Raw genomic sequence first — 24,390 nt, 5'->3', positions numbered from 1 at the left:
CTTTAATCCCAGCATTCAGGAGGCAGAGACAAGCGGATCTCTGTGAGTTCAAGGCCAAACTGGTCTTCAGAGTGAGTTCCAGGATATCCAGGATTATTACACAGAGAAACCCTGTCTTGAAAAATACAAAAGAAAAAGACTCCATCCCAGCTGTAGCTGCAGTAATCTGTGATCTATAATTACTGCTGCCAAAGGTTTCCCAAAAGGTTATGATGATAATTAATAACTAACATTTATTAATGTGCCAGAAACTCGGCTAAGGACTGCCTACAAAATCTTATTTCATCTTTATAACTGCCCAAAACACTGAATTATTCTCAAACTAATTATCAAAGTCAAACCACTTTTAACCAAAAGTCAGTTGCTCATACAGCACCTAGTTAGTGGGGTTTATCAAAATGTTTATAAATTTTATAGAAAGTTTTGGGGGTCAGAATGTTTGAAAGGTTTTAAATAACTCCATGATGTTCAGTTAGTTCATTCGTTTGTGACAGGGTCTATGTAACTCAGTCTGGCCGTCAACTTGAGATCCTCCTGCCTCAGCCTCCCAAGTTACTAGATAACAGTATGTGTCCCTGCAAATACGTAAAGCTCTATAATATTTGGCTCTGTTGTTTTGAATTATAAATCCAACATTTTGTTTTTAATTTGTTCTTTGATAATTTAATACATTATGCCATTAAATATGGTCATATCTACCCTTCATTTCCTCCCAGATTCTTCCCCTAACACCCCCTCCCAACTTCATGTCATAGCCCCTCCTCTTCTTCCTTTGGATATGTCACTAAGTCCAGTTAATTCTGTCCATATATGCATATGTGTGGGGCCACCCACTAGAGCATGGGTAATGTACCAGTCACCATCCTGACAAAGAAAGACCAACATCCTTAAGGAACAGTCAAATCTGCTTAACTAATCAGGCATTTGGCACATTGACTTGGACAGACTCCTGGAATTATCTTTACGTAGAAGATGATGAGCCTTCTCATTGGGATTCAGTGAGGCTGCTACACCTTCCAAAGCTCACACATCTGTAAATGGCAAAGTCTCAAACACAAGCATGTCTCAGTGTGAGGCTCCGTGTCTTAGCCATATGTTCACACTCATGGCTCCATCATGATTCTGCCTGATCCTCCAGCCTCATGAATTCATGCCCATTAACCTCTGGCCTCCCATGCTCTTCTCTCCCAGCTGCCCTCCGTGAGGCAGCTCAGTAAGATTCAGTGACTGAGGCCTTCCAATGAGCACCTGTCACCTGCTGGTGTCCACCCCTTCATGGCAGTTGCTTTGCTGTAGGCACAGTGGTCAGTACATCCTCTTGGCTTCTTTTTAAAAACTGATATTCTGTTAATCAATCCAAGAAATGGCTGCTCCCTGCCACTGTTCCTATGGCCAGTCCCCAGGAGACTTGGAACCATGTCTTCTATAAGACTCATATCTGAGGGGCCCAAGAGAAGGCTCAGTGGCTAAGAGCCTTTGTTGCCCTTGCAGAGGACCTGAGTTTGAATCCCAGCGGTCTCAGGAATGCTCACAGCTACCCATAACCCCAGTTCCAGAAGGTCTGATACCATCTTCCACTTCTCTCTTCCTTAGGCACTAGGCATACACATGGTGTGGATATATCCAGGGAAAACACCCGAAAACACACAAAAAAAATTTTTTAAAGACTCATCTGAGTAAGAGCAGGCTTGCCCCTCCACCTTCCACACTAGAATGCTGCCCGCATCCTCCCAGGCATGTGTCCCAGCAGCTCATCCATAGTCATTAGTACCCTACCTTGCTTCATAGGAGAGCTGCAGCCAAGCCCCGGACCCTGCACAGGGGCCTCCTGCCCTCCCTGGCACCCCACCACCACCACTGTGCCATGGTGCCCTGGCAAACACATACCTTTAGCAATCTCTTTATTATGTTTGCCTTACATTCTCCACAAGACCTTAAAAATTAAAAATTCCGCCAGGCGGGAGTGACGCACACCTTTAATCCAAACACTCGAGAGGCAGAGACTCTGTGAGTTCAGGCCCAGCATGGTCTACAGAGAGAGTTCCAGGACAGACTCCAAAGCTACACAGAGAAACCCTGTCTCAAAAGAGAAAAAAAATTAAAAATTCAGTCAACGAGGTAGCTCATGCCTCTAATTCCGGAGTGGGGAGGCTGAGGCACAAGACCTAGAGCCTGAGGTTGGACCAGTGTCTGAGGTTGAACCGGCGAGAAGGCTCCTTGCGTAAAGGCTGCTGTACAGGCCTGGGTTGCTGAGCTGAATTCCTGAACTCCTGAAGGTGGTGGTGGGAAGCTGACTCCTCCCATTAACACATTTGCCCCAGAACACAGACTCTTCCTCCCTCCCTCCCTTCTCCTCCTCTCCTCTCCCCCAATATGCATACACACAAAGTAATTAATTTTTATAAGTAAAAAACAATAAAAGAGAGAGTCTGAGACCAATCTGGGCTGCAGAATAAGATTCTCTCTCAGAGATGTAGAAAAGACCAGGCATGGTGATGCACACCTTTAACCCAGCAGCAGGGAGGCAGAGGCAGACAGCATTCGGTGAGTTTGAAGCCAGCCTGATCTACATAGCAAGTTCCAGGCAAGTCAGGGCTATACTGTGAAACTCTGTCTCAAAAAAATAAAGTAAAAGAGAAAGTTTTAATTAAAAATTTAGGTAACCAGAACTTGCAAAATCCTAGCCCCTTTCCCCTGTGCGTGACAACTCCTGGTGATGAGTCTCTCCGGTCTCTCCTCAGCACTATTAAGCTCTATCAGCGGAGGATGCGGTGGCTCACAGAAAACAGCAAGAAGGTAATGGCATTCGTGGGGCTCCTCGCGGCATCCTCAGCCCGGCTGCTTAGGGAGAGCCCTTTGCCCTGCAGACGATGGCGTTACAACTAAAGTTGGCTTCCACTAAAACAAAGACTTCCTAGCCCGCAAGCATGGAATCCACAGACACAACTATGTTCCTCTTATTCAAAGGATGAAGCATGCCAGCTGGCTAGGCCTGAGGCTAGTGCTCACGATTGGGGAAACAGAGGCAGGAGGGCGGGGTAAACAAGGAGGGCTGGGAGGAGCGAGTTTAGCGCTTCCAGACATCGTGGTCTGTGAAGACAGGTGGCAATACATGGAAAGGCAGAGTGGGCTCTCAGATGGGAAAGAGTGTACGTGCATCTGGGCGGCGCGAGGGGGGGGGCATCCGGGGGGGCGGGGCTAAAGCAGGCTTGCAAGCTAGGCGGTGTAGCCCCCAGCAGGTCTGCTCCAAACTTCTCACCTTAATTGTCCAGAGTTCAAAATCTTCCTAGTTTACTTTGGGGCCTGTTTTCTGACTTCCCTAGAAAAAGGAAACTGTCTGGTACCACTGGGCTCTGGCTCCTCAGATGCACTTACAATTACTTTTATGGGGAAAATCCTACAATTTTGATAGTGTGTTTTCAAACTCTTGTGATAGCGTTTGTACATTTGAAAGATTTATTCTCTCTCTTTTTCTGTGTGTGTGTGTGTGCACACGCGCGCGCGCGCGCGCGTAAGAGAGAGAGAGAGAGAGAGAGAGAGAGAGAGAGAGCCCTCAGAGGTGTTGGATGCCCTGGAGTAAAGGTTACAGAGGATTGTGAGCTGATGTGGGTTGGGTACTAGCAGCTAAGCACCAGTCCTCCCAAGAGCAGAAAGCTCTCTTAGCCAACTGAGTCATTTCCTCGGGCCCTTTTCTACACTTTATTTTTTACAGGTTTTTAAAAAATAATTATTTTATTTTCTGTATATGAAAGTTTTTCCTGTAAACATATCTGTGCACCAGATGTGTGCCTGGTACCCATGGGGGCCAGGGCATCAGGTCCACTGGAACTGGAGTGATTGACCATTGTGAGCCACCCTGTGGGTGCTGGAAATGAAACTCAGGTCCCCTGGAAGAGCAGCTAGCTCCCTGAACAGCTAAGCCTTCCCTCCAGTCCCCTCCTTATATTTTAAAGGGAGGAGATGGAGCTCCAACTTTTAACTTCTGTTTCCATGAGGCTGGCAATGCCCTGGGGAAACCCAGCCTTCATTTGGATCATAAGTACCATATGGGAATATTTATGGATCAATATCAGGTAAATCAAGAATACAATGAATATTTATGAGATAAATATCAGGTACCATTCCAGAAGCAAGAAGCAGGGCAGTCTCAGGCTAGAAGAAGCAATATGGAGACCAGAGATGAGGCTAGTCAGGAAGACATGCTTCCAAGGAGCAGCCTGGCTGCTGCTACCTAGGCTAAGTGCCTAGAAAGGAGCATAGGACAGGCAAGGTGAAAACCATGGTGCCTTAGAGTTAGGTGCTGCCAAAGACAGAATGAAATAGATTCAGGAAATAGTTGAGCAGGCAGGATTTGTGGGTGCCTAAGCCAGTGCTGAAAGCTATTGACTGAACTGTGAAAGGCTAAGGGAGGAACAGGTATGGAATGGGTGTAGAACTGATTTTCAACTGATGTGTGTGTAGTGGTGAGTTTGCTGTCACAGGTGCCATTTGACAAGGCCTGAAGACACTTTCGGTTGTCACAGCTGGTGCTGAGGAGGTGCTCCTGACATCTAGTTTAGAAATACCCAGGGTACTGTTAAACACTCTGGAATGTTCGGGTCAGCTTGCCACAGCAGAGACCCATCCAGCCTCAAACATCCATTGTGCCAAAACCCAAGAACCCTAATGTAGGTTGAGAGTTGGATGGTGAATCACTGTGACTAAAACCTTTCACATCGCTGTCTATTGTAAGGGCACTCAGAGCGGGAACCTGGAGGCAGGAGCTGATGCAAAGACCATGACGGAGTGCTGCCTACTGGCTTGCTCCTCATGGTTTGTTCTGCCTGCTCTTTTATAGCACTGAGGTTCACCAGCCCAGGGGTGGCACGGCTTACAGTGAGCCCTTCCACATCAATCACTTGTTTAAAAAATGTCCTCCAGGCTTTCCTTCAGCCAGATCTTATGGAGGTATTTTCTCAGTTGAGGCTCCCTCATCTCAGAAGACTCTGTGTCAGGCTGACATAAAAACCAGCCAGCACACCAACTTAAAAATCAGTGTAATGGGCTGGATAGATGGTGCAGCAGTTAAGAGCACTGGCTGCTCTTCCAGAGGTCCTGAGTTTGAGTCCCAGCAACCACATGGTGGTTCACAGCCATCTATAGTGGGATCTGATGCCCTCTTCTGGCATCATAGGAAATACTATGGCCGCTGTTGAACTTCAGGAGTCTGTCTTTCACAGAGAAGATAAAACATAAATAGGAACAGAAAGGAATTAGGTTAAACAATCTGATAGTATTAGACATCAGGCATCACATCCACCAAAGTGTGTTTTCCCATAAATTTTCCGTAACAATGCGCTGATGTAACAGTGTGTGTTATTGTATGAGACTGATATAACAATGTGTGTTACTGTATGAGGCTGATGTAACAATGTATGTTATTGTATGAGGCTGATGTTACAATGTGTGTTATTGTATGAAGCTGATGTAACAATGTGTTATTTATGAGGCTGATATAACAATGAGTGTTACTGTATGAGGCTGATGTAACAATGTGTGCTATTGTATGAGGCTGATGTAACAATGTGTGTTATTGTATGAGGCTGATGTAACAATGTGTGTTATTGTATGAGACTGATGTAACAATGCGTGTTATTGTACAAGACTGATGTAACAATGCATGTTATTGTGTGAGGCTGTTGTAACGGTGTGTGTTATTGTACGAGGCTGATGTAACAATGAGTGTTATTGCATGAGACTGATGTAGCAACGTGTGTTACTGTATGACTGATGTAGCAATGTGTGTTATTGCATGAGTCTGGCCAATAGCTTCAGGAGGAGGCACTTAGAAAGAGTTGGCTGCCACCAACCAGAGCAAACAGCACCTGGAGCCCGGCAGGACCTCGGGTCTTGCTTTTTCTCTGGTAGAATGGGGCTCCCACCTTGCCACATCTTTCTGTTGCAGTGAGAGTGCTGTTCACACTTCTGCCTCAAAAGTGCAGGGCTGGGCTGTTTGCACATTTCCTCTTTGGTTTTAGGCATTTGGCCTCATCAAGGGAGCAAGAGTGGGACTCCTCATCGGTGCGTCCCAGGTCAGCAGTGATGCTCAGAGAGAAGAATTCGAAAATGACCTCACAGTGAGTCTCCTGCATGAGGGGCACCTCCCTAGCCTCCCGCTTCTCTACCCTCCCCCGCCGGCTGCACAACCTCACTGTGTGTTTAGCAAATGCAAACCAGGGCCGTTCATGGAGAACAGTTCCTCCCTCAATTAGCACCTCCAGGGGAAGAAATGTGTTGAATTCTGTGAAACCTCCCCACAGACTCATTTTCACTGACAGTGTGAACTTCTAGTATTCTCCCCACAACAGAGCCTCCCAGATAGACACCCCACCCCAGTAAAAGCCCAAGTTCCCTCAAGACAGGATGTAGACTGGAGTCTGTTCCGTCCTCGTTCATCTGTCTGGGGATGGTTGCAGCATAGAACCACACTGGCTTCTTTGGACATCTCCAAAACAGAAACACGGAGCCAGATCCCAGCTCCCTCCACCCCTTCCAGGCTATGACCCTGCTATCTCCTCTGTAAAGCAAGTGGGGAGGACAATCTGGCCACCTCACACAGCTGTCATAGGATGAACCCCTAGGACTACATCCCACTCAGACAGACACGTGAGGCAATGTGGAAGGGCATCTCTCCATGGAAATGCTTATAGACTGGGATAGGCACCAACTGCATTAGCAACAGCTTGTATTTTATGGAGGTTGAGCAGAGCCTTGAGGGGCCCCATGTGGGACAGCCATCCTCATTCAGCACTGGTTAGCACAGCGCAACTCCCCACCCATGAGGGCAGCCTATGCTAGAAAGTGTAGCTGTGTAGCCAGGGTCCACAGAACCCTGGCTCTGTGAATAACTCGTCTCCTTTTGTTCACAGAATCTCATTGACGAGCAGCTGAGCCTCAAGGAAAAGTTGTATGTCCTGTCCTTCGGTGTCACCACCAAAACCCTCTGGCTGGACCCTGTGGAAGTCAGCACCTCCACGTGAGTGACTGCCAGTTCTCCACCAGGATGTTCACTTCTCCATCCAGTGGAATGTTGATTTGTTTGTATTGGTTTGTTCATTCACTTGAACTAAGGCCTAGTGTGGCCCAGGCTGGCCTCAAGGCTGAGGGTAGCCTTGAACTTCTGATCTTCTTGCTTCCACCTCCTGAGTGCTAGGGTCATAAGTGGGCACCTGGTTTATGAGATGCTGGGGATGGAGGCCATGGCTGCATACATGCTGATGGTTGCATACATGCTGATGGCTGCATACTTGCTGATGACTGCATACATGCTGATGGCTGCATACTTGCTGATGGCTGCATACTTGCTGATGGCTGCATATATGCAGGGCAAACACTACCCATTGAGCTCTGTCCCTAACACTTCCCTGAATGTTTAAGATGAAAACCCCCAAACTACAGCAGGTAGGGGAGCACACAACAGTAAGTTCCAACAGCAGAAATATGGGCAGCTGGAGAAATACAGCTATTTCCCTAACGTTAGGCTAAACTATAATCCAAGACAGCTTTTAATGGGAATATATAACCCCTGACATGGGTAGCATTTCTTTGTGTCCATTTTTAATCATCAAAACTCTGTATCAGCTAACATTTTTAATATCAACTAGATAATACAGCTTAAGGAGGAGTCACCTTCTTGACAATCCACAAATGAAAATGTCCAGTAGATCAGGATGAAACCATGTGATAAACGCACTACAGTACAGGTAGTAGGGGACTCCCCACATATAAATACAACATATCAGAAACCAGAAAAGAGCATGTAGCGGCAACAATATGAAGGCACAGCATGAGCAAAAGACCTTCTGGAGTCTATATTCCCATAAGCCTTGCTTGGACGAGACATTCCTGTCAGAGAGTTGAGCTTCTGGTGGGCTGACACCTGAATATTAATGCCATCTGCTGTATTGAATGGTAATGGACGCTGGCAGTTCTGGAAGCAATAGGCTATACCATGTTTATACCCCATACAGCTCAGGTATGTGGTAGGCTATGCCATGTAAGTTTGTATAAGTATATTTAGTGACATCAGAGGACAGCAAAATCACCCAGAGACATTTCTTAGAATAGGTCCTGGTCTATTATTCCAAGCATAGGATCTGAAAGGCTATCACCAAGTCAAAGGGAACCTTGGCAAAAGGAAAAGGTCAGGACTCCCAAGACCAAATTCTCAACACAAAGGAGATTTATTTGCTTCAGAGGGAGAAAGAGCAGGGATAAGAGACAAAGACAGTCAATAGAAGAAGGGGGAGAAGCCGAAGAGAACAAGAGAGAGAGGAGAAAGGGGGCAAGGGAGAGGGAGAAGGAAAATTTACCCCAGAGGGACAAATAATAGAGAATTATATTATATAATAATAGAGAATTCTGAATAGAGAGGAAACAGACGTGACACATGGGAAAGTGGCAGTTTATAAGGTAAAATGGGAAACCCTGTGTAGGATGACGTGTTTTAACTTTAATTGGGCATGTTAATTAGGTGAGCCAAAGGGGGCTTTTGATTGCTGGACTTCAATACTTTGATTTCTGGACCTTGGTCGTCAGCTCACGGGGAGAAAGTGGCCAAATAAGAGAACGGACCTTGGGGCCTAGCTTCGGGAAGGGTAAGGCCTGCCAGAGCCACATGCTCATGTGGACTAGAGTCCTTCACTTGGAAAACCATTAAGCTGCACATGACTATAGTTAGGTTGCTGTGTCTCCTTCCAGCCTCCAGGAACTCAAGCTCTGGGTAAAGAAGCTGCAGCCTGAGGGAAGCAGCAACCTGCTACAAGCCTTGAAGAAAGTCTTTGCTCACAAGGAGCTGAATTCTCTGGTGGCCATTTTGAGAAACTGGTAGGTCTCCTTCCTTACTAAGCAGGTAATAGACTCCATGAAGGAAGTTGATGACCCAAATGACCCAAGCCGTGTCTGAGAAAAAAACATCACCAAGCGTGATGCTTCATGCACACTTAGAATACTTCTCTTCCTAGGTTACATGTGTATACTTGTGGCAGGGCAGCCAGGGCTGGCTAGGGCTGCCATCCACCCAGCTCCGCATCTTAACCCAGGTGACCTAGGACATAGGTGATCGGTCAAGAATGAGTAGAGGGGGTGCAAAGGTTGCTCAGTCAGTAAAGTGCCTGCAAGCACGAGGACCTACATTCAGATCTCCAGCACCCACATAAAAAAGCATTGAATGCCTGTAATGTTAGCACTGGGGAAGTGGAGACAGGGGCACCTGGTGCTTACTGACCAGCCAGACTAACCAATCGATGAGTCCCAGGTTCAGTGAGAAACCCGAGCTCGAAAATAATGTAGAGAATAATGATGGAAGACAAAAGAAATGGATTTCTGACCTCCTCATGCACACATACATGCGTGTACAATCACATACAAGAACACTTGCACATACCAATACACACACACACACACACACAATGAGATGTTCTCTGGGAATTACCATTTTGATCCGGGTTGTTCACAGTCTAGTTTCAAAAGTGCCCATGCCTCCTCTTCCATCTGCTCCCCAGTCCAGATCAGCCTTCTGAAGTCCTGTCTGACTACATCCAGCAATCCAGCATAGGGCGGGACCTCGTCATTCATGTCACCACCTACAAATGCGATGATCACATGCCCTCTGTGAGTACCTGAACTTCTCCAAAGCTCCCCTTTTATAGTTGGCACTAGTGACCTGGGCTGGCCTTGGAGACTGTGCATGAGCGGGGCGCCCATGCTGTTGACTAGAACACACCTCTCTTGTACCCGCTTCTCCCATTGGCAAACAGGAAGTGTGGGAAAGTCTGAAAGCTCAGACTAGGAAGGGTTTGTCAGAACATTGGTGTGGCCTAGCCAGGGCTGACTCTGTCACCATCCCCCAGGCTGTTCTGAAGAACCTCACGGATGCACTTGGGGGTTCCTACCACTGCTACAGCCCAGAATCTGAGGTAAGCCTTTTGTAGCCCAGCTGTACCTCTCCCCCTGGGGCTGTACCCGGAGATCTGGCCAGGAAAGACTCTGCCACATGCTTGCTCCCCCCACATCATATTGCTGGCTCTCCGGGCTCAGTGACTTCACACGGGTAAATCACATGACGGTGAAAATGTGGAAAGAACAGGGACAAGCCAAAGTCGTAAGCTGTCGGTAGCTTGTCTGATGAGCTGGCCACACACTTGTGAATCTAGGAGCAGTTCTAAGCCCGGTCAGCAGAATCCTCCATCACTTTCTATAAATGTGAACACAGCCCAGGCTCGTTTCAACTCCCACCAGAGCCTCCAGACTGAGACAGTGGCTCCAAATGTCTTCCCTAAATAAGCCCCTGCTATTGGGAGAGACTCAGAAAGGCAGAAGGGGGCTCCACTCCTTAGCAGTCCACTCATTGGTGTCCTTGTCCCCGCTAACAGCTGAGCACCGCCTCCTCTGTGTTGTCAGAGAAGGTCATAGTTAACATAGTCCCAACTGGCGGCTCCCCCTGGCTGATGGAGGATTCAGTCTGGGAGGTGTGGGGCTTCGTACCAGTCATGCCGGTGTAGTTGTAGAGAATTAGGAAGATCTCAAGTTCTAGGCCAGCTACATAGTAAGACCCTGTCTCAGAATAAAACAAAAGGAATGTAACCATCAGTCAACAGCCACGCCTGCCAATAGCTACCCGGGGCACCAAGTGAAGGAATGTTTGCCCCACACAAGTTGTCTCCCAGATTTTTCAACCTCATTTAGGGGTCACAAAGTCTAGCTTTCATGTTGAAGAATCAAGGTCAAGCAACAGTCCATTTTGCCATTTCACTGTCCCAACTCTGGTTATAGATGCCATGGACTATAAGGGCTAGGAAAGGAAGGACTGAAAACAGTAGATGGGAGAAAAGTTTATCTTGTTGGGCATGGTGGCGCACGCCCTTAATCCCAGCACTCACTTGGAAGCAGAGGCAGGAGGATCTCTTTGAGTTCGAGGCCAGTCTGCTCCAGGATAGTTGGAGCTATATAGAGGAGAGAGGGAGAGGAAGAGGGAGAGAGAAAAGAGGAAGGGAGGGGAGAGGAGAGGAGAGGAGAGGAGAGGAGAGGAGAGGAGAGGAGAGGAGAGGAGAGGAGAGGAGAGGAGAGGAGAGGAGAGGAGAGGAGAGAGGTAAAAGAGAAGGGAGAGAGAGGAGAGAGAGGAGAGAGAGAAGAGAGGAGAGAGGGAGGGAGGAGTGAGAGGGAGGGAGGAGAGAGAGAGAGAGAGAGAGAGAGAGAGAGAGAGAGAGAGAGAGGGAGAGGGAGAGAGAGATCTTAAAGTCTGGCTTCTATAATCCTAGCACTCAGGAGGTGAAGGTAAGAGATTAAGAGTTCCTTGGCTATGTTGAAAGCTTGAGACCAGCCTGGGCTTCATGAAACTTGGTCTCAAAGGAAAAAGAAAGAGAAAGGCCAGTGGGATGGCTCATTACTGCTTTTACAAGGCACTTGTCACCAAACCTAATGACCTGCACCCCATCTCCCAGGACCAACATAGAAGGAAAGAACTAACTCCTACAAGTCTTCCTCTGACCTCCACACATGAGCTATGGTACTCGTGTGTGTGTGTGTGTGTGTGTTCACACAGACAGATGATGGGTGATAGATGGATAAATAGATAGACAGACAGACAGATAGGTGGTAGATAGATAGAGGGATAATAGATGTAAAGGAAAAACTGGAAGCTGCACCCATGAGTATCCCTTAGTCACTTCCCCTACCCACTCTCTGGCAGTCCTCCGCTTCCCATCTCTGTGGACGTGCCTGTTGTGAGCATTTCCCCCAAATGGAAGCATACACCTTTTGTATCCAGCTTCTCTCACTTAGCTGTAGCCATTGTCATACTTCACTTTCACGGATGGGTGACATTTTGTTGTCTAGACAGAGTCACAATGGACATTGGGCTTTCCACTTCTTGGCTTCCGTAAATGCTGCTGCTCTGAAAGCAGGAATAGGACCCAAGTCCCCGTGTTCAGTGACCAGCACAGAGCTAAAGTAAACTGCTGGGTCCATGGTAACTCCAGGCTCGACTTTCGTTATTGATGATGTGCTTTTTGTTTTTATTCATTTGGTTTTTGTTGTTTGTTTTTTAAGACAAGATCTAAAACTAAATGCATGGCTCAGTGGTTAAGAGCACTGACTGCTTTTTCCAGAGGACCTGGGTAGCTCATCACTGTCTGCACCTCCAGCTCCAGAGGATCTGATACCCTATTCTGGCTGCCAACATCACCAGGCACAGATGCGGTGCAGAGACATACATGCAGGCAAAACACCTATATACATAAAATAAAATAAAACTTTAAAAGATGTGGTCTCACACTATAGCTTCCAGGCTAGCTTCAAACTCATTGCCATCCTCCTGATTCTGGCTCCTGAATGCTACGATTACAAGCATATACCACCAGATACAGCTCTTTTTAGTTTTTTGAAAGACAGTCTTACTACATAGCCCAGGCAGGCCTTGAACTTAGCAGTCTCCTTGCCTCTGCCTCCCAAGTGCTGAAATTACAGATGTTCAACAACACACTTGGAATCTATGGGGTATTTTTTTGAGAAACCACAACAGCTACACCGTCCCACATTCTCACCAGCACGACACAAGTGTTCTGATTCCCCACTTTCCCACCAATATTTATTATTTTAAAATTATTATTAGTGTGTGTTTGTGCACACATATGTTGGAGGTGCTCATATACCAAGGCATGTATGTGAGGGTCAGAAGACAACACTGTAGAGTTAATTCTTTCCTTTCACATTTAAATGAATTCCAGGGATCAAATTCAGGCTTGTACAGCAAGCCCTTTTCCCCACTGAAACATCTTGCTGTAGCAATTTTTAAGAATTGCTCTTAATATCATCCTTGTCATCCCAGAGGATATAAAATGTTCCTTTTTTTTTTTTTTTTTTGGAGACAGGATCTTTCTGTGTAGTCCTGACTGTTGTCTTCCAAGTACTGGGATTAAAGGTGTGCACTATAGCCGGGCGGTGATGGCGCACACTTTTAATCCTAGCACTCGAAAGGCAGAGGCAGGTGAGTTCGAGGCCAGCCTGGTCTACAAGAGCTAGTTACACACACACACACACACACACAAGAAGGTGTACCACATCTGGCTTAAAATGTTCCTTTGTAAAGTTAGAATTCTGCAAGTTAATACTGTACACAAGGGATAAATACATTGGTGGGTCCTGTCTAGTGTATGGACCTCAATCTATTACCCTAGTTTTAAACAAACAGCCACGCAGCCTTGGGAACTGACTTGGAAGCTTGCCTTTTCCTACACTGACAACTTCCGTCATCCTGTGACTTCTGAATAACTCATTGCTTCCATCACCCCAGCTCTATACCAACAGGGACGTGGATGAGCTCCGAGCAGAAACCCAAAAGGCTCAAGACCTCCTCAGCCAGGTGCAAGCCCTATGTCACAACAGCCCGTGTGAGGAGCTGACCTGCATGATCAAGGAAGTAGGTGGTACTCCACTGTTGCTGTCTGGGCTTGCCTTTCTGTTGCTGACACATTCGCTATGCGTTAACCTCTTGGGGTCTCATTTGTGCACCCTAAATCTGTGCCTAGCCGGAGGTGGGGCCATGCCAAGGCTTCCTCAGTGGCATGGTGAACTTGTCACTTGAGTTTCCAGAAACCTTGTGGACAGATAGCTTGTCATCTTGGACCTTGGGTGAGGGGGAGAGGTGAACACACGGAAGAGAAACAGGTTTCTGGGGGCCTTTTCCTGTCCCCTGAAAATTCAGAAGATCCTCAGAGAATTGCCTTCAAGCCACCTGCAAATGTTTTAAAAACCTCCACATGGGCGAGGGTGGGGAGAGGTGTGCGTGAGTGAGGAAGGACTTCTGAGCTCCGAAGTGTGATTGTGTGAGGAGAGCTTTTAAATTGCACGTAGATCTCTACAGAGATTGCCAAAGGACCATTCATAAGCCTCTTGCCTAAACCCCCGAGTCATGAAGCTCCTCTCGCCATCAAGTTCCCAGACTTGGACAAGACTTCTGCAGAATGGCTGAAGATCAATGGCCTAAAAGGTACCAAATCCCCAGAGAGGGCGGAGCCAGGAGGCTGACCAGGCTCGGACCCTTCAAGGCCTCCCAGGCAATGCCTCACAGCTAACGTGTTTTTCAGCCAAGAAGTTAAACCTTTATCAGATTCTGGCACCCAACACCTTCAGTCCTGTGGAAGAATTTGTGCCCATTCTACAGAAAACAGTTTCAGCTACTATCCATGAGGTAATTTCAGGTCAGGCTTCTCTCCAGTCCAGTGCTCCCTTATTCTACTTCCCGTCTTATGTTATATTCGGATTCTCTCCAGCCCCCTGCAGGAGTGCTCCCTTACTCTACTTCCCGTCTTATGTTATATTCGGATTCTCTCCAGCCCCCTGCAGGAGTGCTCCCTTACTCTACTTCCCGTCTTATGTTATATTCAGATTCTCTCCAGCCCCCTGCAGGAGTGCTCCCTTACTCTACTTCCCGTCTTATGTTATATTCAGATTCTCTCCAGCCCCCTGCAGGAGTGCTCCCTTACTCTACTTCCTGTCTTATGTTATATTCAGATTCTCTCCAGCCCCCTGCAGGAGTGCTCCCTTACTCTACTTCCTGTCTTATGTTATATTCGGATTCTCTCCAGCCCCCTGCAGGAGTGCTCCCTTACTCTACTTCCTGTCTTATGTTATATTCGGATTCTCTCCAGCCCCCTGCAGGAGTGCTCCCTTACTCTACTTCCTGTCTTATGTTATATTCAGATTCTCTCCAGCCCCCTGCAGGAGTGCTCCCTTACGCTACCTCCCATCTTACATTAAATTGAACAGTGAAAGCTTAAGGCATAGCATGGGTGTGAGGGCCTGGGTGGGACTCAGTTTTTCCCTCCAGGACTCCTTATAAAACCTAGAGTAATGAGGCTGGAGATGCAGCTTAAGGATGGAGTATATTCAACATGCATGAGGCCCTGGATTCGACACCCAGAATCAAAGTATATCTACCATAACTGTTGATTTTCAAAGATCTGAAAATGGGGACTGGGACAATAGCCCAGTCTATAGAATGTTTGCTTTTGCAAGCATGGAAGACCTGAGTTTGGTTTTCAGTCCCATGTAAAAATGCTGGGCATAGTAGTACATGCATACATATAAACATACGTACTACTGTGTTGTACAGGAGAGATGGAGATAGGAGGTTCCCTGGGGCTCACTAGCAAACCAATCTGTCCTACTTCATGAGTGCCAGGTTCAGTGAGACTGTCTCAAAGGAGGTGAGTGGGGTTCCTGAGGAAGGTACCAGAGATTGTCTTTTATACCATGGTCATCTCCTCCATGATTGTTGTCCTCCACCCCACTCAAACAGGACAGACTTGTTTTCTTGTTGACTTTACTGCCTTATATTCGTTTGCACGATGGCTGCAATAACATATTCCTACATGTAGAGTCCTACATAATATGAACCATTGAAAAGACTCTTCTCTGACTCAGTGGCCCCAGGTCTGGTACAAGTACAGTCAATGAATGTTCCTTGGATTGCTGAGTGACAGGAAGATGAAAGGGAAGTTGGAAAGAAAGACAAGAATGATGTGCATTTGGATGGATGAAATATTGGTGAATATATTCATAGAAAAGTGGGTGGTTAGCTGGACGAATAGATAAAAAGCTGAATAGATGGATGGATAAATGGGTAGGTTAATTGCCAAATGGAAATAATGATGAATAAATGGAAATGTATATGGATGGATGGATGGATGAATAGATGACTGGGTAGCAGGATGAACAGATAGATATATGGGCAGTAGGTGAATAGGTGGGTGGATGGATGGATGGATGGATGGATGGATGGATGGATGGGTCAGTGGGCTGGTGGGTGAATGGATGAATAGATGGGTGAGTGGGTTGGTGGGTAGATGGATGGGTAGATGGATGGATGAATAGGTGAGTGGGTGGATGGATGGATGAGTGGGTGGGTGGGTGGGTAGATGGATGGATGGATGGACGGACAGACAGACGGATGGATGGATAAATGGATAGATGGGTGGGTGGATGGATGGGTGAGTGGGTGGGTGGGTGGGTGGATGGATGATGGATGGATGGATAGATGGAAGTATGGGTGAGTAGGTGGATGGATGGATGGGGTGGGTGGGTGGGTGGATGGATGGAAGAATGGATGGATGGATGGATGGATGGATGGATGGATGGATGGATGGATGGATGGATGGATGGGTAGATGGATAGATGGATGAATGGATGGATGAGTGGGTGGATGAATAAATGGATAGATGAGTGGATGGATTGGTGAGTGGGTGGGTGGATGGATGGATGGATGAATGGATAGATGGATGGATGAATGGATAGATGGATGGATGGATGGGGTGGGTGGGTGGATGGATGGAAGAATGGATGGATGGATGGATGGATGGATGGATGGATGGATGGATGGATGGATGGGTAGATGGATAGATGGATGAATGGATGGATGAGTGGGTGGATGAATAAATGGATAGATGAGTGGATGGATTGGTGAGAGGGTGGGTGGATGGATGGATGGATGAATGGATAGATGGATGGATGAATGGATAGATGGATGGATGGATGGATGGATGGATGGATGGATGGATGGAAATGCTGATGAGTAGGAATGTAAGTGGCTGGGTGGAAATTGGAACAGATGGAAAGATGGAAGGGAAAACAGGAAGGTAGATTAACAGGAAGGAATAAAGAAAATGCAAAAGGATGAAAGAAAAATTCAAGAAAGGATGGAAAGATGGCCAAGTAGAAGAATGAGATGAGATGAGACTAGAAAGATATGAATGAGACTAGAAGAGTGATTGGAAAGATGGAAGGCGAAAGGAAAAGGGGCGATGTGGAAGGCGGGCAATACTAGCAGTGCAAAAATGACTACCTCAATGACTGAAGCCACAGATACAGTGACACCTCGATGACACGTGGGCAAACAGGGTAACAAATAGGCATTGAGTGTCTGTAAGGCCTGTCTGGATTCCCAAATGTAAGAAACCATAGCCAGTATGTTTGTTTTATTTTTGTTTTTTGAGACAGGATCTTACTGTATAGCCTGGCTAGCCTGGAACTTGCTTTGTCTGCCTGTCTCTGCCTCCTGAATGCTGGGATTATAGGCGTGTGTCACCACTCCTAGGTGTCAGTAGGTTTCAATATCTCTGATTCTCACCTGCATTACCACAACACTTGAACCATGCCTTGGTGGCTTTGGTGTTCAGAGGATCCCCCAAGAAGGCACCCAGCTTGCACGGCTCATAGGGGACCCTTCTCCTGAACAAGGCCAAGGGGTGGTATGTGTGTGAGTAGGTAGGGAATCTGACTTCGGATGTGCTCAGAACATTTTTCTCTCATGCATATGACCCGGAGAGCCCAGTGCCCAATTTAAATGTAATATTTCCCATTCATGCCTCTGCTTACCTGTTCTCCATTCTCTCCATGTCTGAGTGCAGAAAGCAATGGTACAATTTGAATGGCATGATGGGACAGTGAAGAATATTCACGTGGAACCACCCTTCCTCTACGAGTACCAGGTCAGTAATGGGTCCAACCCATTAAAATACGGGTTGCAGGAAGGTACTATGGGCTATATAGACAACGAGCCATTGACCAGTTTCCCTGTGTGTCCTATGGGCACCTCCCTCTACAGGTCATAGATGCCACAAACAATAGTCTGTGCCTTTGGGGCGATATCTGCCTGTCCCACATTTGAAGGAACCCCTTAGGCTCTTCCTTTCCTAGTTTTGTGATGGACTGTCATGATGCACTTGCCCCTGACCTAGCAAGATATTTCCAGAAGTCATCTGGAGTGTGTCCCCCCCTCACAACCCCGGGCTTTAATCGCCACTCTTGGCACACTCATTCACAGTAGCTTGTGTGTTTCCAGAAGCAACTCGGGAAAGCAGTGCAGATGTACGAACAGCGGCTACAGTGGCTCTCCCTGGGCAGCAGAAGAATCTGGGGAACAGTCTGCGAAAGGAGGTATTTATCCTGCAAAGTGTGCTCTTGTTCCTCGTGGGGTCTGCTGTGTGACCCAGCATTTCTCCAATTCATTGTTCCCTATGGGCAGCCTCAGAGCCATTGTCCACACCAATATCATCATTGTATCTCAGGATTCGAACAGTTAGAAGCAACAGAGAGATGAGCATGGTTGTACACACCTGTGTTCCCAGCTCCTGGGAGGTTGAGGCAAGGGGGTTAAGAATGTGAGGCTAGCCTGGGTTACATGGTTAAGACCTGGCACTCACCACACACACACATATGCACGCACACGCGCACGCACACACACACACACAACTGAAGTTCAAAGTGAGCTTGGAAGGTAGCAGGCTGATGAAGGTAACTGAGAATTCTAGCCCAGGCTTGTTAACTGTGTGACTGCATCCAGAGGGTCAGTCTTGTCAAGCATCCCCCAGCTCTGCTTTCCTCTCTGTGAACTGGTCTTCAGATAGGGTTTTCCCTGCAGGTCGTAATTTTAGCCGTGGGACCCTTTTTTTTTTTTTTAAATATTTATTTATTATGTATACAATATTCTGGTGCCAGAAGAGAGCACCAGACCTCATTACAGATGGTTGTGAGCCACCATGTGGTTGCTGGGAATTGAACTCAGGACCTTTGGAAGAGCAGGCAATGCTCTTAACCGCTGAGCCATCTCTGCAGCCCCCCGTGGGACCCTTTTTACTATTACGTTCCAGGGCTTGAGCATTCATGGGCCATCAGACTGACCAGGGAGACATGACATTCTGAATTCCCAGGGTCAAATGCCCACTCCTTAAGCATAGTGTGTGCCAGCTCCACCCAGCTCATATGAACTGATAGAGATAGTGTTCCTGAGAAGAGATGAGGATGCCATTGGCAGAAAAGATGGCAGATGCTGAATTGGGCATCACGTGAGGGAGGAGGGACATCCCAATGTGCCTTATTTGATTCTTTATAATTGACTCTAAGGAATCGTTTGGCAAAGACTTTGTCGTGGCACACCAACGGAAAGAGAGACCTTGTGACTTGAATGTCACCACGGGCAGTCCACTGCCTTCATACATTTCACCACAGAAGAAAGACACAAGGTCCCACAGTGTACCTCGATTACTATTCTTTGCCTGCTTCCGTTGGGCTCGGCCCACAGAGACGCGTGGCCGTCTATGAGTCTGGCATGCAAAAATCTCCCTGGAAAAATCTTTAAATAGTAAAATGGAATGGAACAAACATTATCTGAGCGATTCAGGTTGCCTCTTGAAGCTTGTGTTTCCCTTTAGGGTTGTTATACTGCTGGATGTCTCGGTGACCAATTCCATGTACATTATTCATATCCAGCACTCCCTGCGACTGCTGCTGGAGGAACAGATGTCCAACAAAGACCACTTCAACATCATCGCGTAAGTCCCCGGAGTCCCCAAGGGCGTGGGGGGAGAGGCTGTGTGTGGATGCCACCAGGCTGAGGCTTCGGGCAGATAGCGATGTTATGAGGGCCCAGCACCCTAGGGTGCCCATCGGTTTATCTGATTCGGATGATCTTGTTTGGGGTCTTAAATAATTGAATGGCTGCAGGGCTATCCCACTGGGGCAAAGAGGGTAAGTGGCCCCAAAACACATGATTTAATCAGCCAGGGTGATGTAATTCAGCCCATTGCCCCATTTGGCTTTTAAGCTAGTAAACACAGCAGAGAGGGACCAGCCATGCCCTGGCCTTAATCTTAGCCTGGTTCTAGCAAGCACTGCAAATACTTGTTACTCCAATTCTAAATTAAATTTTAATTTTAATCTATAAATAAATAGTATGCAAAATTTGAAGCTATATATAGCTTAGCTATAGTTTTAAAAAGCTATATATCATTTCAAAATTATATATGTAGTTTCTAAAACATATGTTCATTTTTTTTAAATTATACATGTTATATTTTACATGTTATAGGTAACTTTAAAAATTGCAAATTATACACACACACACATATATATATATATGTTGAAATTGCATGTACAATCATGGTGGCCTTTAATTCCAGCACTTGAGAGGCAGAGGCAAGAGAATCTCTGTGAGTTGGAGGCTTGCCTGGTCTACATAGTTCCAGAATAGCCAAAACTACATAGACAGACCCTGTCTCAGGTGGTGGTGGCGCACGCCTTTAATCCCAACACTTGGGAGGCAGAGGCAGGCAGATCTCTGTGAGTTCGAGACCAGCCTGGTCTACAAGAGCTAGTTCCAGGACAGGCTCCAAAGCTACAGAGAAACCCTGTCTCAAAAAACCAAAAACCAAAACAAAACAAAAAAAAAAAACAAAAACAAAATCAAATAAATGCTGTATTTTATGTGTAATTATATATCATATATAGAGGTTATTAACTTTAAATAGGATACTATGTGTCAGGTGTGGTAGCATAAACCTGCAACCCCAGCATTGGGAGGCGAGGTACAGTAGGTAGTTCATGCCCATAATCACGGCATTTGGGAGCTACAGTTTTAAAGCCAGTCTGGGCAGACTGCCTAGTAAATACCAGGTCAGCCATGGATGCATAGCAAGACCCTGTTTTGAAAACAGAAAATACACTTTTTTAAAAAAAATGCATACGATTTTAACTGGAGAAGGCCTAACATGAGCTCACAGCGTATGTCCTCAGTCTATTAAGTCAGCAGATAGTATTAAATAATAGGCCAGGGTCTAATCTTTCCTTAATAAAATCTAATAAAAAAATCAAAAGAAATGCTTAGGGAAACATTTTTCTTTTTTTATTAGCACATACCAGTTACACAAAAATAATGGGCTGTACTATGACATTGTTTTATATATATATATATATATATATATATATATATATATATATAACATATATAACATATATATATACACACACACACACATACACACACACATTTCTATATACCCAATCCTATTGTCCTCTCTTGTCCCTCCTTCCCCTCTCCCTTGTTCCCTTCCTTGGAAAAACATTTTATACAGTATTTTCGTCTGTTTAGTCTACCTATCAAGTCTACAAGGTTTCATTGAGAGCCTGCTGTGTGCAAGGCAGTATACTGGCACTGGGATCCAGAAATGAGTATAAACAGTGCTTGTCCTCAAGGAACTTAAGGCCTAGTAGGGAAGACCCATGAAGAGAGGAGTGTTGTGAGCCTTTCCTGTGAATAGGTAGAAGGTTCCATGGACTGTGAAGGGTGGCAGGCAGGCTCAGCCCGTCCTGGCTGGGCCCAGGACCAAGAAGCATGTCACCAGCTGCTCATAAACACCATTTAAGTGTTAGTGTCAGGGCCTCTTAAAGAGTTGCACAGTTTGGGCTGCTAACACTTAAGAAAGGCTTTCTTAAAGGAGCCATGCCTCTGCTAGCCACTGGCAAACAGCCCATCTGAAAAAGAAAAACTGCAGCTACCAAGAATTTCCAGTTGACTCCAATTTTTGTAGGTCTAAAAACCTTTTTTTTTTTTTTTTAAGTGTTTTGAGGCTTTATGTGGATGTACATTGCCAAACATTTGGGCGCCATTTGTAGACACAAGTTTCTGTCCCACCTGGTCCTGCAGCCATTCAGTCCCCAAGAAACTCACAGAGGCTTATATTAATTATAAACTGTTTGCCCTATTAGCTCAGGCTTATTATTAATTAACTCTTATAACTTAAATTAACCCATAATTTTTATCTATGTCTGGCCACATGGCTTGGTGCCTTTTCTCAGTGCAGCATTCTCATCTTGCTTCCTCTGTATCTGAGTGGCAACTGCAGACTGAGTCTTTCCTCTTCCCAGAATCCTCCTAGTCTGGTTGCCCCGCCAATACTTCCTGCCTGGCTACTAGTCAGTCAGCATTTTATTAAACCAATAAAAGTGACAAATCTTTACAGGGTGCAAGAGCATTCTCCCACAGCACCCAAGGGCCATAGAAGTTTTGTGAACTGACTCGTAGAGACACACGGCTGCAGTAGCAGGAAGAAGGCAAGAGTGCCTTCCCAGGCAGAAGCGTGAGGGCAATGAGCTGAAGCAGGAGCAGTGGTGGTGCATTTTCCAGGGAGCCTGTCCATCATGTCAAAGGAAAGAGAGAGGAGTTGCTGGGGGACAGGGTAGCTTCCCAGGGTTCTAAAGAGTGGAGGGCTCACGGCCGTATGGGGTGATGGGAAAGGACATGCCGTGTGTCTACTAAGGAGGAGTTTTATGCGATTCCCAGAAGAGACTGGCACAGAGGAGGCCTGGGTTCCGCATGAGAGATCCATCTTGACCTAGAGGAAGGTACATTGTTATCCATAAAGGGATAAATTCTCCTCTTGGGAATCCTAAATGCTGTCTTATAAAGAAAATGAGATCATGCATATTTATAGAAAAAGTCTAAAGTTCAACCTGAGCAGGAAAGTGCTGTGAGGGGGGCCAGGCTCCAAGAGTCTTAAACAAACAATGAATCGTTTCCTGTGGGGAAAAGGAAGTTCCTGCACAGAAGGGAGACCTCATAATATCAGAGGGCAGCAGGCAAAGCTGGCCTGCACTGTCCCTGCTTGAGAACTCGGCACTGTCCCACAGGGAGTTGGCTTTGATGTGTTATGAGGAACAAGAAAATTTAGTGACTACCCTGGGCCAGCAACATTCCAACATTTGAGGGGCTGTTGCCAGAATTTCGTCTCCCTAAAGGCCTGTAAAGCCCAAAGAACAGACACACAGAATGGACACATCTCCTAGAAACAAGCCCCCTTTACTTCCTCAAAGGTTTGGAAGCACAGTTGAGAGCTGGAGACCAGAGCTGGTTCCCGTGAGCCATGACAACTTACAGAGCGCCTGGCGGTAGGTGTTGGAGGCAGAGCCTTCCTGTTGCTGTACCTTACCTGCCCTGTGGCGTTGTCTTCCCTGTCCCCCTCTCTACCTGGATGTAGCCCTCTGCAGCCCTACCCTCCCGCAGCCAAGTGCAGATGTCAGAAAACAACTTTCTTCTCTCTGTCCTTGGGACCTCAAGGCCTATGTCCCTGCCTCCCCAGGTGGGTCCTGGGCCTACAGTGTCAAGGAAGCAGAAATGTCCTCGGTGCCCTGCGGAAGGCCGTAGAAGTGGACTTCAAGGATAAAGGCAAACATGCGTCTCAGGGCATCTACCTCTTCACAGGGGGTGTCCCTGACCAAGATGTGGTGAGTAGCCTCCCTCCTAAACATCTGTTGTCTTTTTCATTGTTGAGACAGGGTCTCCCTGTGTGCCCTGGCTGGCTTGGAACTTGCTTATGTAAACCAGGCTGGCTTCAAATTTACAGAGATCCACCTGCCTCTGCCTTCTGTTGCTTTGCTTTGCTTTCTTTCTCTCTCTCTCTCTCTCTCTTTCTTTTTTTCTTTCTTTCTAACTTTCTGCAGTGTTAAGTATAGACTCCAGGCCCTCCTTTTGCTAGGCGATTGTTCTGCCACTAAGCCACACCTCTCAACCCAGCACAAGTATCTAAACTACCTCTTCTCACGCTTTAGCACAGACAAGAACCTAGGGATACGATCACAGCACAGCTCCCGCCCGGCTTAGCAGGTTTCAGTCGGGGAGTGAGAATCTCATCACTAACAGGTTCCCAGAATGTCCGTGCTGCTCCTTACAGACCCCACCTGGCATCATCAGGCGTTCAGGCCCCAATCTCTGCCATACCCTGTTAAAACATGAGAAGAATTGTATCTCGGACTCATGTCTTTCTGTCTGTACGCAGCACCTGACCAAGCACACAGTAGGCCTCAGAAAAAAATGACAGAGAGCTAGAAAGATGGCTCAGTAGTTAAGAGCATCTGCTACTTTTGTAGAAGGCCAAATTCAATTCCCAGCACCCATGTCGGGTGGCACACAACTGTCTACAATTCCAACTCCAGAGACTCTAATACCCTCTTTGGGCCTCCATGGAAACCTGTGCTCACATACATATATACCCACCACACACACACACACACACACACACGCACACACACACACAGCTCCCCACACACAATCAGAAACTCCTGTTTTAGAGGAAGATGACCAGCCGAACTATTGGAAGATCAGCAGCTCCCGGGCCCTTGGGTGTGGACTTCCTGTCTCTCTTGCCCGCAGTCCTTGCTGAGCACCTATGTGGCAGAGGCCTGTGGCGGTTGCGACCTCCAGCTGAATGTCTGCCTCTTCTATGTGGGAGAACCACTATTGGACACCCCGCCCCCTGCCTGCTACGCCAGCCGGACTGACACAGCTGCTGCCTACAAAGAGATCACCCGGGCTGCCAGAGGTCGCCTGCACTGGTTTGGGGAAACAGGTGTGTGGGTGTTCCCTGGTCCCTTGCCACTTTCTTTCCAGATGGTGTCTCAGCGCTGGTTCCCTTTGACACTGAAATAGTCCCAAGAAACAACATATGAAAGTCACATTTATTAAATCAGGAGGGCCGGCCAGAGAGATGGTTCAGCTGTTAAGAGTGCTGATTGCTCTTCCAG

The 24,390-nt window shown here is 46.8% G+C and overlaps 1 protein-coding gene across 3 annotated transcripts in view; it reads left to right on the top strand.

Moving 5' to 3' along the window:
- Positions 1–24,390, top strand: part of Vwa3a (von Willebrand factor A domain containing 3A) — a 57,194-nt gene that overhangs the window by 13,343 nt on the left and 19,461 nt on the right. For all 3 annotated transcript variants that reach the window (XM_057777988.1, XM_057777989.1, XM_057777987.1), the window contains 15 exons: positions 2,742–2,796; positions 6,018–6,116; positions 6,909–7,015; positions 8,740–8,865; positions 9,543–9,651; positions 9,891–9,956; positions 13,331–13,456; positions 13,891–14,026; positions 14,124–14,227; positions 17,445–17,525; positions 17,879–17,973; positions 19,248–19,367; positions 22,684–22,758; positions 22,950–23,094; positions 24,020–24,215. In XM_057777988.1, the coding sequence (XP_057633971.1) occupies positions 2,742–2,796; positions 6,018–6,116; positions 6,909–7,015; positions 8,740–8,865; positions 9,543–9,651; positions 9,891–9,956; positions 13,331–13,456; positions 13,891–14,026; positions 14,124–14,227; positions 17,445–17,525; positions 17,879–17,973; positions 19,248–19,367; positions 22,684–22,758; positions 22,950–23,094; positions 24,020–24,215 (1,640 nt within the window). The remainder of the gene's footprint in view (positions 1–2,741; positions 2,797–6,017; positions 6,117–6,908; positions 7,016–8,739; positions 8,866–9,542; positions 9,652–9,890; positions 9,957–13,330; positions 13,457–13,890; positions 14,027–14,123; positions 14,228–17,444; positions 17,526–17,878; positions 17,974–19,247; positions 19,368–22,683; positions 22,759–22,949; positions 23,095–24,019; positions 24,216–24,390) is intronic.

This window comes from Chionomys nivalis, chromosome 8 (genome assembly GCF_950005125.1).
Source record: "Chionomys nivalis chromosome 8, mChiNiv1.1, whole genome shotgun sequence".
In the NCBI taxonomy this organism is placed as follows: Eukaryota; Metazoa; Chordata; class Mammalia; order Rodentia; family Cricetidae; genus Chionomys; species Chionomys nivalis.
The sequence above is the reverse complement of the archived record's forward strand: the minus strand, read 5'-3'. Positions and strand labels throughout refer to the sequence as shown.